At 43.9% G+C, this 14657-nt stretch overlaps 1 protein-coding gene across 2 annotated transcripts in view; it reads right to left on the reverse strand.

Annotated features, from left to right (window-relative positions):
• Positions 1-492: 492 nt before the first annotated feature.
• mxra5a (matrix-remodelling associated 5a) overlaps positions 493-14657 on the reverse strand; it is a 61554-nt gene continuing 47389 nt past the window's right edge. For both annotated transcript variants that reach the window (XM_043692722.2, XM_087988398.1), the window contains 2 exons: positions 10639-11551; positions 493-4118 (listed from right to left, as the gene is read on the reverse strand). In XM_043692722.2, coding sequence (XP_043548657.2) covers positions 2213-4118; positions 10639-11551 — 2819 coding nt within the window. In that variant the 3' untranslated portion in view covers positions 493-2212. The remainder of the gene's footprint in view (positions 4119-10638; positions 11552-14657) is intronic.

A 14657-nucleotide genomic window follows, 5' to 3' on the forward strand; every position in this document is an offset into this window, starting at 1 on the left:
TATTGTGCACAACTGGATATTCCTTGATAAACCTGAAATGGTTCTTGAGATTGCTTGAAGGGTCAGTCCCATTGGTGTGAGACTACAATCCCTGTGGACTACACCAGGTAAGTGCAACAATTTTCTCTCCCTGTATTCATGAGTAAGTTGGGTTTTATTTACCAAACATTGGACCACATTATGGATCACTTTTACCGAGATTGGCTCTCTATGTCAGTAACATGGTTTGTAAAATATAATTCCAATTCTCAAACTCATTTTGATCCGAGCATACATTCTCTGGATTATTATCCAGATGTTGAGTAGTAGTCACAAAGCATAACCACGGCAGTCCTGTATTCTAAAGCTATATGGAGAATGTGGCCAATTGTGATATTCCTTCTGTCACACTGTTCAGCTTAATTTGTCACAGAGCTGGGTCATTGTGGTCAGGATAGCACAATACCAGAGTTGCACATAAACCAATGTGAATCACTGAGCAGAGAATGTAAGTCGGCATCCCTGCTTTTAATAACATCCTAAGATTTACATAAAACTTACAAGCTACTCATGTTTAAAACACAGTCATTTTTATTTACATGGTTGTGTAATGGCAATGATAATTCTCACAGTAACTTACTAAAAATATTTATTATTTATGTACAATTAAGTCCAGAAATGATGCGAAATCTTTTGAATCACTGGTTCAGCTTTGGCTGGAGTATTGCATCCAATTCTGGGTCCCGCACTGTATGCCAAATCCTTGGAAACGTAGCGCAGAAAGATTTACTCAAGTTTGTACAAAGAATGATGGGCTTCTATTATGTAGAGAGACTACAGAAGCTTATCCTTAAGAGCGGACAAGACTATGGGGAGATCGATAGATGTTGAAAATGAAGAGTTTTGATTGGACAAAGGCGGTGAAGCTGTTTCCAATGGCGGGAGATTTGGTGACCAGAGACACAAATTTAGGTTAATAGGCCAAAGACCAGAGAGGAGGGCAAGTGTATTCATGCATTGAGCTGTAGTATGCTGGTTGAAAGGGCAGTGGAAACAGTTCCAATCGTCTCTTTCAAAAGAGAATTGGATAAATACTTGAGGGAAAAGGAATCACAGGACGCTGGCAATAGAGCAGCTGGGTGAGACTAATTGGATTAGCCTTTTCAAAGAGCTAGCTCAAGCAAGATGGGCCAAATGACCTCCGTATCATGTCATGAAGCTATTTGAAAGGGGGTATCTTCCATTTGATAACCACTGTCGCTTGTGGTGCGAAGTACTTAGTAAAATCAAATTTGGTTATTAAAACAATTAGCACTAACAACTGTATAAAATGTATCGCTTGACGTTACCTGACATCTAAAATTTATTGACTTCATGTCACATTAATATAGAAAAGCTTCAAGTCCCATTTTCCACAGTCACAGCTTGTTGTTAATTGCAAGAGCACCATTGACGCCAATGTTACTTTACCCACAATGATCAATGATTCAGGAGAGAGTTCATTACCAACAAGCTCAAACTCAATGGGATTGATTGCTGAGACAGTTTTTCATTAAACAAAGCCAAAATTTCTCTTTTCCTGCAAACAATGGCAATTAGAGACAAATGACATTTGTATTTAGAAAATCCCTCGTACTGACTAGTGGCGTGCTGGATATTTTCCATAACCTCCAACTGAAGACTGAGGTAACAATCAACTCCTTTTCATTTGTACATTTGTGGATAACTGGTCAGCATTTACTGCCCGTCCCTAGTTGCCCCTCAGAAGACGGTGGTGAACCACAGCAGTCCTTGTGCTGTAGGTAGACCCACAATACAGTTAGGGAGGGAATTCCAGGATTTTGACCCAGCGACACTGAAGGAACAGTGATGTATTTCCAAGTCAGGGTGGTGAGCAGCTTGGAGGGGAACTTGCAAGTGGCGGTGTTCCCATGTATCTGCTGCCCTTCTCCTTCTGAATGGAACTGGTTTGAAATTATCAGTGTTTACATCCACCCAGCACAAATTTAAAATTGGTCATCTTTATTTTTAAACAGCACAAGTCAGCAGAAACTCGTACTGCCAAACTTGAAGAGAAACGTGAGGGAAAACATTTGAGAGCACGTCGAAGCAATATTCTGTGCCACCTTTTCATAAAGCTCAGCAAGGTGGTCTCAACTGGCACTGTCCATTGAAGGCCATTTAATAATGGGGAGGGGGGAGGAGAGGAAACAATCTTAAAAGAAACACTCACTTAAAAAACGTGGACGTAGGTCATCTTTGAGTCGCTGCCCAGCAGGTTTTTAGCAGTGCATTTATAAAAGCCAGTGTCTCTGTTGCTCGGATTCTGTAAAATTAGCAACCCTTGAGGGTCAAGGTATTTGTTTCCAATCAAGCGAGCCTGATTTATGACAGTGACCCGGGTCTTGTCTGGAAGTTCCCAGCTTATTTCCGCTCTCGGGATCCCCATGGCCCTGCAGTTCAGCTGAACCGAGACACCGTGTCTCACATACGTCACGGGACTCGGCCCGTTGGTAATGCGGGGAGGGTAGGCTATCACAATCACTGAGACACTCATGAAGCTAAGGCCCAGGTCGCTCATGGCTTTGCAAGAGTAAGTCCCTCTGTCGTACACAGAGGCATCATTAACAATGAGTGAGCCATTCTGCAAGACGGAGAAGCGGCCTACATCTTGAGGTCTGTTCAGGACCACTCCACTGGGTAAAACCCATGATAACTCAGGTTGCGGATTTCCCCCTACCATGCAATCCAGCCTCATCCTTTCTCCCGGCAGGATTTGGACCAAACTCGTGTACCGATTGCGTATTTCGGGTTTGTGGCCAATCTCCAAAGTCACCAACCTCTCAACGGAGCCCACCGTGTTCCTGGCAATGCAGCGGTAAGCTCCAGCCTCTGCAGCAGATGGACTACTGATGTGTAAGGTGCCATCCCTACCGTGGTACATCTTTCGCAATCGCTGACCGCTCAGGAGCCTGTTCCCATCCGGTAGGATCCAGGTTGTTTCAGGAGTTGGAATCCCCCTGGAAGAGCAGTTCAGGTTTACACTGTTGCCGATCACGATGGCAACTCCGGCACTAAGTGGGTTGGTGAACGAAGGCTTCTCCAGGGTGTTCACTACTTCGAGATGCACAGTCAGCCTGGCTTCTCCTCCTTCATTATGAGCAATGCACACTAACTTTTCTGCATCTGACCTCTTCAAGCTCTGGATGTCAAGTGTTCCATTATGATGCACCTGAATTCTACTTCCATAATATGGGGCTGTTACAACCACATTTTCTGACAACACCCACATGACCCGTGGAGGAGGCACCCCTTCTGCCTTACAGTCTATTTGCTTGCGGGTTTCCTTCATTGCTTTTACCTTGATCACTGTATTTGTGCCCTTCTGCCCATTAATACTGGGTGCTTCGATGTTTACCTGCACAGTGACGATTCTTCTACTCTCTCCTGCCGTATTTCTAGCGATGCACGTGTAGTTTCCGCTGTCCGATCTCTGTACCTTGTGTATGTGCAGAGTACCATCGGTTGTGACTTGGTACTTTGTGGAGGACAGGATGAATCTGTTGGTTGGAGAGTACCAGCTGATCCACGGAGTTGGCTCTCCCTTAGCTCCACATTTTATTGTGAAGGACTCACCGTACGCCACCTGAACAAGGGAGGGAGCGCCACTCTGGAAACTTGGTGGCTCTGCTACTACCTTTACGTTGACCTTCATCTCATCTTTACCAATCTCGTTTACCGCATAGCAAGTGTAGTCACCTTCATCTCTCAACCCAACCTCATTGAAGTACAGGGTGCCGTTATCGAAAACTATGTATCTGCGGGTTCTTGTCCCACTGTCATCGGACTGCATGACACTGTTGACCATGGTACCATCTGGGAGGCTCCAGGAGATCTCTGGATCTGGTAATCCTGATGCAATGCAGTCAACCTTGAGATCTTTACCATACATAACCTTCTGCTTGACATCCTGCTTGTACTCAATCTTTGCTGGCTTCATCATCACATTCACCTTAAGCACCATGAAGTCATCTCCCATCTTGTTCCTGGCTACACAAAGGTAATCTCCAGCGTCTTTGTCTGTAACTGATTGAACGACCAGGGTGCCATTGTCATATACTTTGATTCTCTTGCTGTAACTGAAACATTAAAAAAAGATACATTCAGAACTTGGTAACCAACAATAGAACACTTTATTCATGTTTTAATTCTGGTATGACTCTTCTTCAGTTCTAATGAAGGGTCATATTGGACTTAAACATTAATTTTGTTTCTCTCTCCATAGATGCTGTCAGACCTTCTGAGTTTCTCCAGCATCCTCTGTGTCTCTCCAGCATCTGCAGTAGTTCACCTCCAATGTAAGTTTTTGGCAGTTAGAACCTTGCTATGTCCATTTCCATGGGGGAGCTGGCACTTTATTTTAACCCCTGTGAGATGTACATGTTTAATTACATCCCAGATTTTAGATAGGCAGTTTTCCCAAATCATATCTTTGCAAGAGCTGTAACAGTGTGAGGACTGATCCTCGGTTTGTCATTGTGACACTCTATCTAGCTGATCTCAGTGGGGCCAAGTTAGAAGAATAGAAACTCAGAGCAGGGGGTGACCATTCAGTCCTTCGAGCCTGCTCCACCATTCAATAATATCATGGCTGATCATTTACCTCAATGCCAAATTTCCCGCTTTGTCTCCATCTCCCTTGATGCCTTTAATATCTAATACCTATACTGTGAGGGCTATGCTTGGAACTGGAGGTATTCTAACTTCAGCAAATGAGTGCATATCTTGGCTGTAAGATTTGCTTTTTTGCTATGGTATCAAAGCATTAACCCCTGAACTGTACTTTTTCCATTTTTATTGTAGCATTAGCAGTATTCGCCGCTAGTTTTCTTGCTGTGCACTACTTCTGCATTACTGATCCAATATCAGATGGAGTAAAACTTGATTTGATGATACAGCCAAACAGCAAATTTCATCCTTAACTCCTGAGATGCTCCAATAACTCACACATCTAGAGCCCCTTTCATACTAAACGATATACCAGTGGGGTTTCCAAAATGTGTCAATGAACACACGAGCAACCATTGTGGGGTGGGGGGTGGGGGGTGGAATGGGGCAAGCTGCCAAAGATGTGATAAAATAAGTAGGTTTTAAGAAGGCTAGGAAAATGGTGAGAGAGGGAATAAAGTGCAACCATTTGGAGATAAATCCTGGATATAGTGGCTAAAAATTGCAAGTTGACCATCATTTTACTGATGGTGAAGTGTCATCCCCTTTGGTCTGCTCTTAGGTGGTCAATGTTAGATGCTGTCCAGGTCCGGCTGCCTGTCTCCTCTTTCTTGGCAGGTTCATGGGGTGTGTGCATCACTGGCTGGGCCTACATTTATTGGCCAATCCTAATTGCCCTTGTGAAGGTGAAAGTGAGCTCTTCATGAACCACTGCAGTATATTTGGTTTTGGTAGAGCCTTAATGCTGACTGGGAAGGGATCCAGGATTTTGACACTGAAGGATTCAGTTCCATGTGAGGATGGTGAGTGATTTAGAGGGTTCTGGTATTCCATGTGTCTGCCAACCCTTGCCCTTCTAGATCATCTACCAACAGTTAATTCACCTATGACAATCTGGATGTGATAAGCAACACATGCAGGAATGAGAACATGTTCCATGTTCTCCTCCATTGGGACAATGTGGAAGATCATCCTCTCAGACCTAGTTATTGATCATCTGATCTAATTTATTCTTATGTGGTTTGTAATCATATTTTGCTTTACATTCTCTTGCAAAGTGTCTTGATGCACTTTGTATAATGAGAATGGATAAACTATAATGAAGTGGTGAAGTATATCTTCATGAGACTGTTTAAATGGTGAAAAGCCGCAGAAGCTGCAACACAAATGGACTTAGGGATAACACACAGAAAGCTAGCACATTAGTACAGCAGGTAATCAGGAAGGCTAATGGAATATTGGCCATTATTCAAGGGGGGTTAGAGGATAAGAGGAGGCAAGTCTTACTGCAGCCATTCAAGGTGCTGAGGAGACAACATCTGGAACAGTTTTCATCCTCTTATTTAAGGAAAGATATTATTTTGCTGGAAGCAGCTCAGACAAGGTTCACTAGATATGGAGAGATTAGCATATGTGCAAAAGCTGGGGCTCCACTCACTGGAGCTTATAAGAATAAGAGGTGAATTCATTGAAACATAAAGAACTCTAAAAGGGGTTTGACAGGGTAAATGCCGGGATGATGATAGCCCTGAGGGAGAGTCTAACACTAGAGACATAGTCTCATAATTAAGAGGCACCAATTGAATTCTGAGATGAGGAGGAATTTCTTCACTCAGAGGTCTATGGGTCTCTGGAACTCCTTGTCACAGAGAGCTGTGGGGACAGAGTCCTTGGATATATTTAATGATCTTTTCGTCTTCACTGTCAATACGGGTGATGCCAGGGGACTGGAGAGTGGCGAATGTTGTGCCTCTGTTCAAAAAAGGGAATAAGGATAACCCCGGGAATTACAGGCCAGTTAGTCTTACTTCGGTGGTAGGCAAAGTAATGGAAAGGATACTGAGGGATAGGATTTATGAGTATCTGGAAAGACACTGCTTGATTAGGGACAGCCAGCACGGATTTGTGAGGGGTAGGTCTTGCCTTACAAGTCTTATTGAATTCTTTGAGGAGGTGACCAAGCATGTGGATGAGGGTAGAGCAGTGGATGTAGTGTACTTGGATTTTAGTAAGGCATTTGATAAGGTTCCCCATGGTAGGCTTATGCGGAAAGTCAGGAGGCATGGGATAGTGGGAAATTTGGCCAGTTGGATAAAGAACTGGCTAACTGGTCGAAGTCAGAGAGTGGTGGTAGATGGTAAATATTCAGCCTGGAGCCCAGTTACAAGTGGAGTTCCGCAGGGATCAGTTCTGGGTCCTCTGCTATTTGTAATTTTTATTAATGACTTGGAAGAGGGAGTCGAAGGGTGAGTCAGTAAATTTGCAGATGATACAAAGATTGGTGGAGTTGTGGATAGTGAGGAGGGCTGTTGTCGGCTGCAAAGGGACTTAGATATGATGCAGAGCTGGGCTGAGGAGTGGCAGATGGAGTTCAACCCTGTCAAGTGTGAGGTCGTCCATTTTGGAAGGACAAATAAGAATGCGGAATACAGGGTTAATGGTAGGGTTCTTAGTAAGGTGGAGGAGCAGAGGGATCTTGGGGTCTATGTTCATAGATCTTTGAAAGTTGCCACTCAGGTGAATAGAGCTTGTAAGAAGGCCTTTGGTGTATTAGCGTTCATTAGCAGAGGGATTGAATTCAAGAGTCGTGAAGTGATGTTGCAGCTGCATAGGACCTTGGTAAGGCCACATTTGGAGTACTGTGCGTAGTTCTGGTCGCCTCATTTTAGGAAAGATGTGGAAGCTTTGGAGAGGATGCAGAGGAGATTTACCAGGATGTTGCCTGGAATGGAGAATAGGTCGTACGAGGATAGGTTGAGAGTGCTAGGCCTTTTCTCATTGGAACGGCAAAGGATGAGGGGTGACTTGATAGAGGTTTATAAGATGATCTGGGGAATAGATAGAGTAGACAGTCAGAGACTTTTTCCCCGGGTACAACAGAGTGTTACAAGGGGACATAAATTTAAGGTGAAGGGTGGAAGGTATAGGGGGGATGTCAGGGGTAGGTTCTTTACCCAGAGAGTGGTGAGGGCATGGAATGCGCTGCCTGTGGGAGTGGCAAAGTCAGAATCATTGGTGACCTTTAAGCGGCAATTGGATAGGTAAATGGATAGGTGCTTAAGCTAGGACAAATGTTCGGCACAACATCGTGGGCCGAAGGGCCTGTTCTGTGCTGTATTGTTCTATGTTCTATGTTCTATTTAAGGCTTAGCTACATAGATTCTTGATCAGTTGGGGACTCAAGAATTATAGGAAAAAATGCAGGGAAGTGGACATGAGGAATGTTGGATCACCCATAATCTTATTGAATGGGGAGCAGGCTTGAGGGGCTGGATGGTCTGCTCCATTCCTATTTCTTATCTCTTATAGAAATAGTGACATCAGTGTACGAGCAAGAGGTGGTAGAGAAAGGACAGTATTAGCGAGAGATGGACTTACAGAGACAAATATAAGTGCAACTGAAAGAGTTTGCAGAAACCAATTTGAATCATTCATAACTGTGGAGAAACCATTACATGGCCACAAACCACCAGCAGAGACAAGAATAGCTATCTCTCGAATGTGGTGAATCAAACCATGGGCTACATGTTTTGTGGCAATGCAAAGCAATTACTTTAAAAGTACATTACATAGATAAACAGTTGTTGTTGTTCTTGGACCTGGGCTGCAACCATTTGTTCAGTATATAAGGAAAAGTTTGAGGAGTTGACTGGTGTGAATGAATTCGAAGCAATGAGCTAAATCTCTGCATCCTGCCCTTTGGCCTTATGGTCTTTCAGTGAAGGATGGATTTTGATCATCACACTTCAGTCTAAAACCATGTCTGTTGACAGATTCCAAAACCCCTCATTCATCTATGGAATTAAACATCTCATGCTGTGAGGAGGTTTTGCCCAATTAAAATTGCTTACTTATTATTGCAAAGCAAAGTGGTTTGTTCTCCAATCACAGCTGCAAGGCCCAACATTCTCAGATGAGTTGCTGTAATGGTAACTATGACAATCATACACGACTTGTGGTAAAAACACATTTGATTCAGTAATGTCCTTTCGGGAGAGAAATCTGCCATCCTGACCTGGTTTGGCCTATACATGACTCCAGACCAAAAGCAATGTGATTAACTCTGAACTTCCCTCTGAAATGGCCTAGCAAGCCAATCAATTCCAGGAACATTAAGGAAGGGCATATTGCTAGCAACACCCAGATCCAATGAAAAATAGGAGTCAAAAAAGGCATTCAGACATAGAACAAATTTGGATTCATATAGTACATTTTACAATCTCATAAGATCCCTATAAAGTGTTTACAGGCAATGAATATTTTTTGAAATATTGAGGTGGAAGAAAGATGGTGATGAATAATCAGATAGTCTCTTTTTTTTCTAGTGACGTTGCTTGAGGGATAACTGTTAACTAGAAGATCAGGGAGCAGTTCCTTCCTCTGTCTTCTGGATTAAATGTTAGTGACTTCTGCCCAGTGACTTCAGGTGCATGTAAATGACCCAAAGCACTGTTTTGAAGCAGAGCAGAAGAATCCTCATCTGTATCCTGGCATCAATTTATCCCTTAGCCAACATTGCAAAAGAAAAGATGTCTGGTCATTATTACATTGACTGACAGCTTGCTGCACACAAATTGGTTGTCCATTTGATGCAAAAAAACTGTGAATGACCTGCAAAACTGCTCCATCGGCTGAAGAGAGCATTGGGACAATGTATTACAATGCAAGTCCATTTTCTGCCCCTTAGAAAGTGGCCTGTGTGATCTTATACAGTCATTTGAGACAACTGATAATGCTGCCATCCAACAACGCACTGGTATTCAAATTGGAATTTTACATCAACTCACTGGAGGGAGACTTGAACACATAACATTTAGACTAAAAGCACAGGCCCAGCTATCAAGTGAGCCACATCTGATTGATTGTAGCTCAGGTATAATGTACTGGCTTGTACATTCACCCACCAAATCATTGAGACAGCTTCTGCTACAAAGGCTCTAATGTCCTTAGCCGAAAATGGGGGGAGACCTTGGTGTAGTGGTAAAGTCATTGGAGAAGTCATCCAAAGACCCAGGCTAATGCTGTGGGGGTAAGAGTTCACAACCCCAGTATAGTAGGTGGTGGAAGTTAAATCTAATTCACAACATTTGGAATTGAAAGCTATCATCAATTGTGCATTGGTAGTGACCATACCCTTTAGCCAGGAGGTCCAAGTTTGAAGTCCTTCTTGCTCCATAGGTATGTGTGATATCATCTCTGAACAGACTGATTGGAAAGCACCTACAACATCAATTGTCCTAATGACCCATCAGGTTCACTGATGCCCTGTACAGAAAGCAATCTACCTCCCTTACCACCTGTTTGTATAAGTTCAGAAAGATGCTGGTTGATTTTTGTCTGGGCAAGGCCAGCCCACACAATCATGGAAATGTAACAGATTTGAAATACTGCATGCAATTCTAATCTTCCTGCTATTGACATGGTTCAGAAAAGATCTACAAGGATGTTGCCAGGGTTGGAGGGTTTGAGCTACAGGGACAGGTTGAACAGGCTGGGGCTATTTTCCCTGGAGCGTCAGAGGCTGAGGGGTGACCTTATAAAGGTTTATTAAATCATGAGGGACATGGATAGGGTAAATAGCCAAGGTCTTTTCTCTAGGGTGGGGCAGTCCAAGACTAGACGACATAGTTTAAGGTGAGAGAGGAAATATTTAAAAGGGATCTAAGAGGCAACCTTTTCATGCAGAAGTTGGTGCGTATATGGAATGAGCTGACAGAGGAAGCTGGAAGTGTTACAACATTTAAAACGCATGCGGATGGAATAATGAATAGGAAGGGTTTAGAGGGATATGGGCCTAATGCTAAAAAATGGGACTAGATTAGTTTGGGATATCTGGTCAGCATGGGTGGGTTGGACTGAAGGGTCTGTTTCCATGCTGTACATCTCTATGACTCTAAATTCCATTAAGGAATAAATGGAAATGGAAACTACCTGTAGCGTGAATCCACTAGCAATCTTGATGGCAATCTCCAGAGTATTCTTGGACCTGGATCTCCTGCAGCAACACAGTCCAGGTGTAGAGTGCTTCCGTAGCTAATGTCGACTTTTTGGGGAGAGGATACAGTAATCTTGGCGGTCGCTGAGCGCTTTTGAATGTTTATGCTGACTGTCCTCCTGGCAACACCAACAATATTGGTCGCCACGCATTCGTAATTTCCCACGTCACGCTCTGACAGGCTACGTATGTAAAGTGTCCCGTTTGGGAAAACAAACAGGTTGCCGTTGATAAATTGGGAAGGCCGGATCTGTGTCCCATCGAAAAGGATCCAGCGGATATTTGCTGGGGGTGCAGCTTTGGCAGTGCAGTGAACGTGGATGCCCTGGCCTGGAGCGATAGTCAGGCTTTCGGCCTTTTCTTGTTGAATCATGGGTGGCAGTGCTGCCACGTGGAGCCTCACCGTCACGGTGTCTGCTCCCACGGTGTTGCTGGCGATGCACTTGTAGATCCCGCGGTCTGAGAACGCGGTCTCCCCGATGGACAGGGTCCCGTTCTGTGATAGCGTCAAGCTGCCTCCTCCTCTGCCAACGCCAACGCTGGGGGTCTGCAGGAGCTTTCTACTGGGCAGCAGCCAGGAAACCTGGGGAACAGGCATCCCCTCAGCTCTGCACTCCGCCAGGAATGGTTGTCCCAGGTAGACGGTGGTGTCTTTGTAGCGGGATCCATCTATCCTCGGAGGCTGGGCCAGCACGATCAATGTGGTCACCACCTTATCTGTGCCATGCAGGTTTCGCACTGTGCACAAGTACTGCCCGCGGTCCTGCACTTGGACGTTGCGAATTGCCAGTGTTCCATTGTCAAAAACTTCAAATCGCAGTGTTCTGCTGCTTGTCATCATCACAGCTCCTGGAAGAAACAGGAGCATTTTAAGGTTGAACGACTTAATTTCAGCCAGAGAGTTAGCGAGGATGTTATTCTTTTGAAGAATTTATGACATAGAAACATAGGAAATAGGAGCAAGCACAGGCCATTTGGCCCATCAAGCCTGCTCTCCCACTTATTATGATCATCCAACTCCATAGCTGGTTTTGTTTCTCCCCGATATCCTTTTACCCCTTTAGCTTCAATGCTATTTCTTCTTGAAGTCATACAATGTTTTGGTCTCAACTGCTTTCTATGGGGTCAAATTCTACAGGCTCACCAATCTCTGGGTGATGGAATTTCTCCTCATCTCAGTCCTAAATGGTTTTCTCCTGTATCCTTAGACTGTGACCCATGTTCTGGACTTCCCTGCCATAGCAACATCCTTCCTGCACTTCTCCTATCCAGTCCTGTTAGATATCACAGGTTATTGAATCATTTCCCTATTCTGTGTATATTTGGCTCATTGAGTCCAAACTCTATGGCCATTTGCAGTAAGGGATTCCATAGTTTCTCTACCCATCTGAGAAAAGAAATTCCTCCTCTTATGGGTGACGCCTTATTCTGAGACTATGCCCCTGGTTGTAGACTGTCCTGCAAGGGGAAGCAAACTGTCTGCACCTACCCTGTCAAATCCCAAAAGAACCTTCTATGTATCAATAAGGATCCCCACATCAGATTCTTTCCATACATTCCCTCAACCAGCTCACCCCACCTGTCATGAAAGGGTTGTACAAGTAGATAGCTAATCATGCACCAACATTTGCAACCACACGGTGGCAGTAGTTTGTACCATAGAAAGGTACTCAGCGATTTGTTGAGGCTTCTCTGATAGTACCTGCCAAACTAACAACCGCCAATACCTAGAAAGCCAAGAGCATAAGAGGCATGGGAACACCACTTCCTGCAGGTTCCCCACCCAGGTGCCCATCAACCCGACTTGGAACTCAATGGTTATCAGAGAATGATAGAACTGGTATGGTGCAGATAGAGGCCATTCAGCTCATTGTATCTACACTTGGTCTCTGAATGCAGACCCCTTCCTCATGACCCTCCATATCATCTCAGTATTATCTATCTAATATTCATCTAATACTTTCTTGAATGCTTTGATTAAAACTGCTTCCACCACACATCCAGCCAGTGCATTCCAGACACTCAGAATTTGCTGTGTTAATGAGTTTTTTTTCTCATAATACATTTGCTTCTCTTAAAACTGCGCCTTCTTGTTCCTGATCCTTTTATGAATGCGAACAGATTTTTTCAATGTTCTCTAATCAGGTCCCGCATGACTTCAAAACCTTCAGCCAAATCACCTCTTAGCCTTCTCCTCTCCAAAGGATGGACCACTGCCAACTGCTCCAATCTATCTTCAAAACTGAAGTTTCTCAAACTTGGAACCATTCTTGTGAATCTCTTCTGCATTTTTCTGATGATTTACACCCTTCCTAAAGTGGAACACCCAGAATTACATGCAATATTCCACCTAAGCACTAACTAGCATCTTATACACCTTATGTACCCTATTGCTTCACTGTTGCTGGAATTCCCTTGTTGCTGTAGTTATACCTAAAGCACATGGACTGCAGTGGTTCAAGAAGGCAACTTACCATTATCCTCTCTAGAGCAACTTAGGATGGGAATGAATGCTGATTTAGCTAGAGATACCCACATTCCATTAAATAATGCACTTTAAAAAACCTGCATAAATGACTAATTGGTAACATTCGCATCTAACTTTCATGTCAATAACTGCTGGGACCTTCTGACATGTTCTTGACTTGTGTCTTGTAATTGGTGGACAGGTGTTGGGGAGTCAAAAGATGATACTCATCTCAGAATTCCCAGCCTCTGACCTGCTATTGGAGTTACTATTAAATGTATTAATTCTATATTTAAACATGACTGGTTCAGTTTCTCAATGGTAACTCCCTGAATATTGATCTCTGTCATGAAAACCTATGGTGTAATTGTGGTTCCAACACTGGTTGTAGAGCAGGGCCAACAGGCACATCCTGCCAATTAGTGAACCACCATTTCTCGGTAGTATATGTGTTCTGTCACTCCACTGAGCCCTCATCAGGTCAACCGTTTGCTTTTAATTCCATGAGTTTAAACTTTACCTCCAAATTTTGGATCATAGAATCTTCTCAAATCTTTTGGTCATTAGGGTGGCATGTTGGTTCGGTGGTTAGCATTGATGCTCACAGCATCAGATATAACTTTCTGTGTGTGGAGTTTGCATATTCTTCCCATTTTTTTTAGATTACATTACAGTGTGGAAACAGGCCCTTCGGCCCAACAAGTTCACACCGACCCGCCGAAGCGCAACCCACCCATACCCCTACATTTACCCCTTACCTAACACTACAGGCAATTTAGCATGGCCAATTCACCTGACCTGTACATCTTTGGATTGTGGGAGGAAACCGGAGCACCCGGAGGAAACCCACACAGACACAGGGAGAACGTGCAAACTCCACACAGTCAGTCGCCTGAGGCGGGAATTGAACCTGGGTCTCAGGCGCTGTGAGGCAGCAGTGCTAACCACTGTGCCACCGTGTCTGTGAGGGTTTCCTCCACAGTTCAAAGATATGCAGGTCAAGTGGATTTCCCATACTAAATTGTCCTGCAGAGTCTCGGCTAGATGGATTATCCATAGGAAATGCAGGGTTGTAACGGGGGGTAGATCTGGATGGGATGTTCTTTGGAGGGGTGGTGTGACCTCAATGGGCTGTTTGGCCTGTTTCTACACTGTAAGGATTCCATAATTCAACATCTGGGGATCCATATAGATGATTTCTATTGACTTTGCACAATGTTAAGTATAAACAATCACTTACAAGGCATTTAAAACAATCCTACACACTTCATCACCAATGAATACTAATTTAAAGATTATAAAGGCAAAAACAGTCATGATGAGTGCAAGAGTAGTCATGATAACTCCAAATTGCACCATAGAATCATTTCAAATCTGCTTGAGCTTTTTGCTTAAAGTTTTGCACCTGATAGCACAGCACTCCCCTGTCCCACATGGATGTCTCAATCTTAATTATGTCTGTCGTGGGGCTTGAATCCAGGCCCTTTT

This window comes from Chiloscyllium plagiosum, unplaced genomic scaffold, assembly GCF_037043375.1.
Source record: "Chiloscyllium plagiosum isolate Xiang-an unplaced genomic scaffold, Cpla_swu_hap1 HiC_scaffold_6, whole genome shotgun sequence".
Classification (NCBI taxonomy): Eukaryota; Metazoa; Chordata; class Chondrichthyes; order Orectolobiformes; family Hemiscylliidae; genus Chiloscyllium; species Chiloscyllium plagiosum.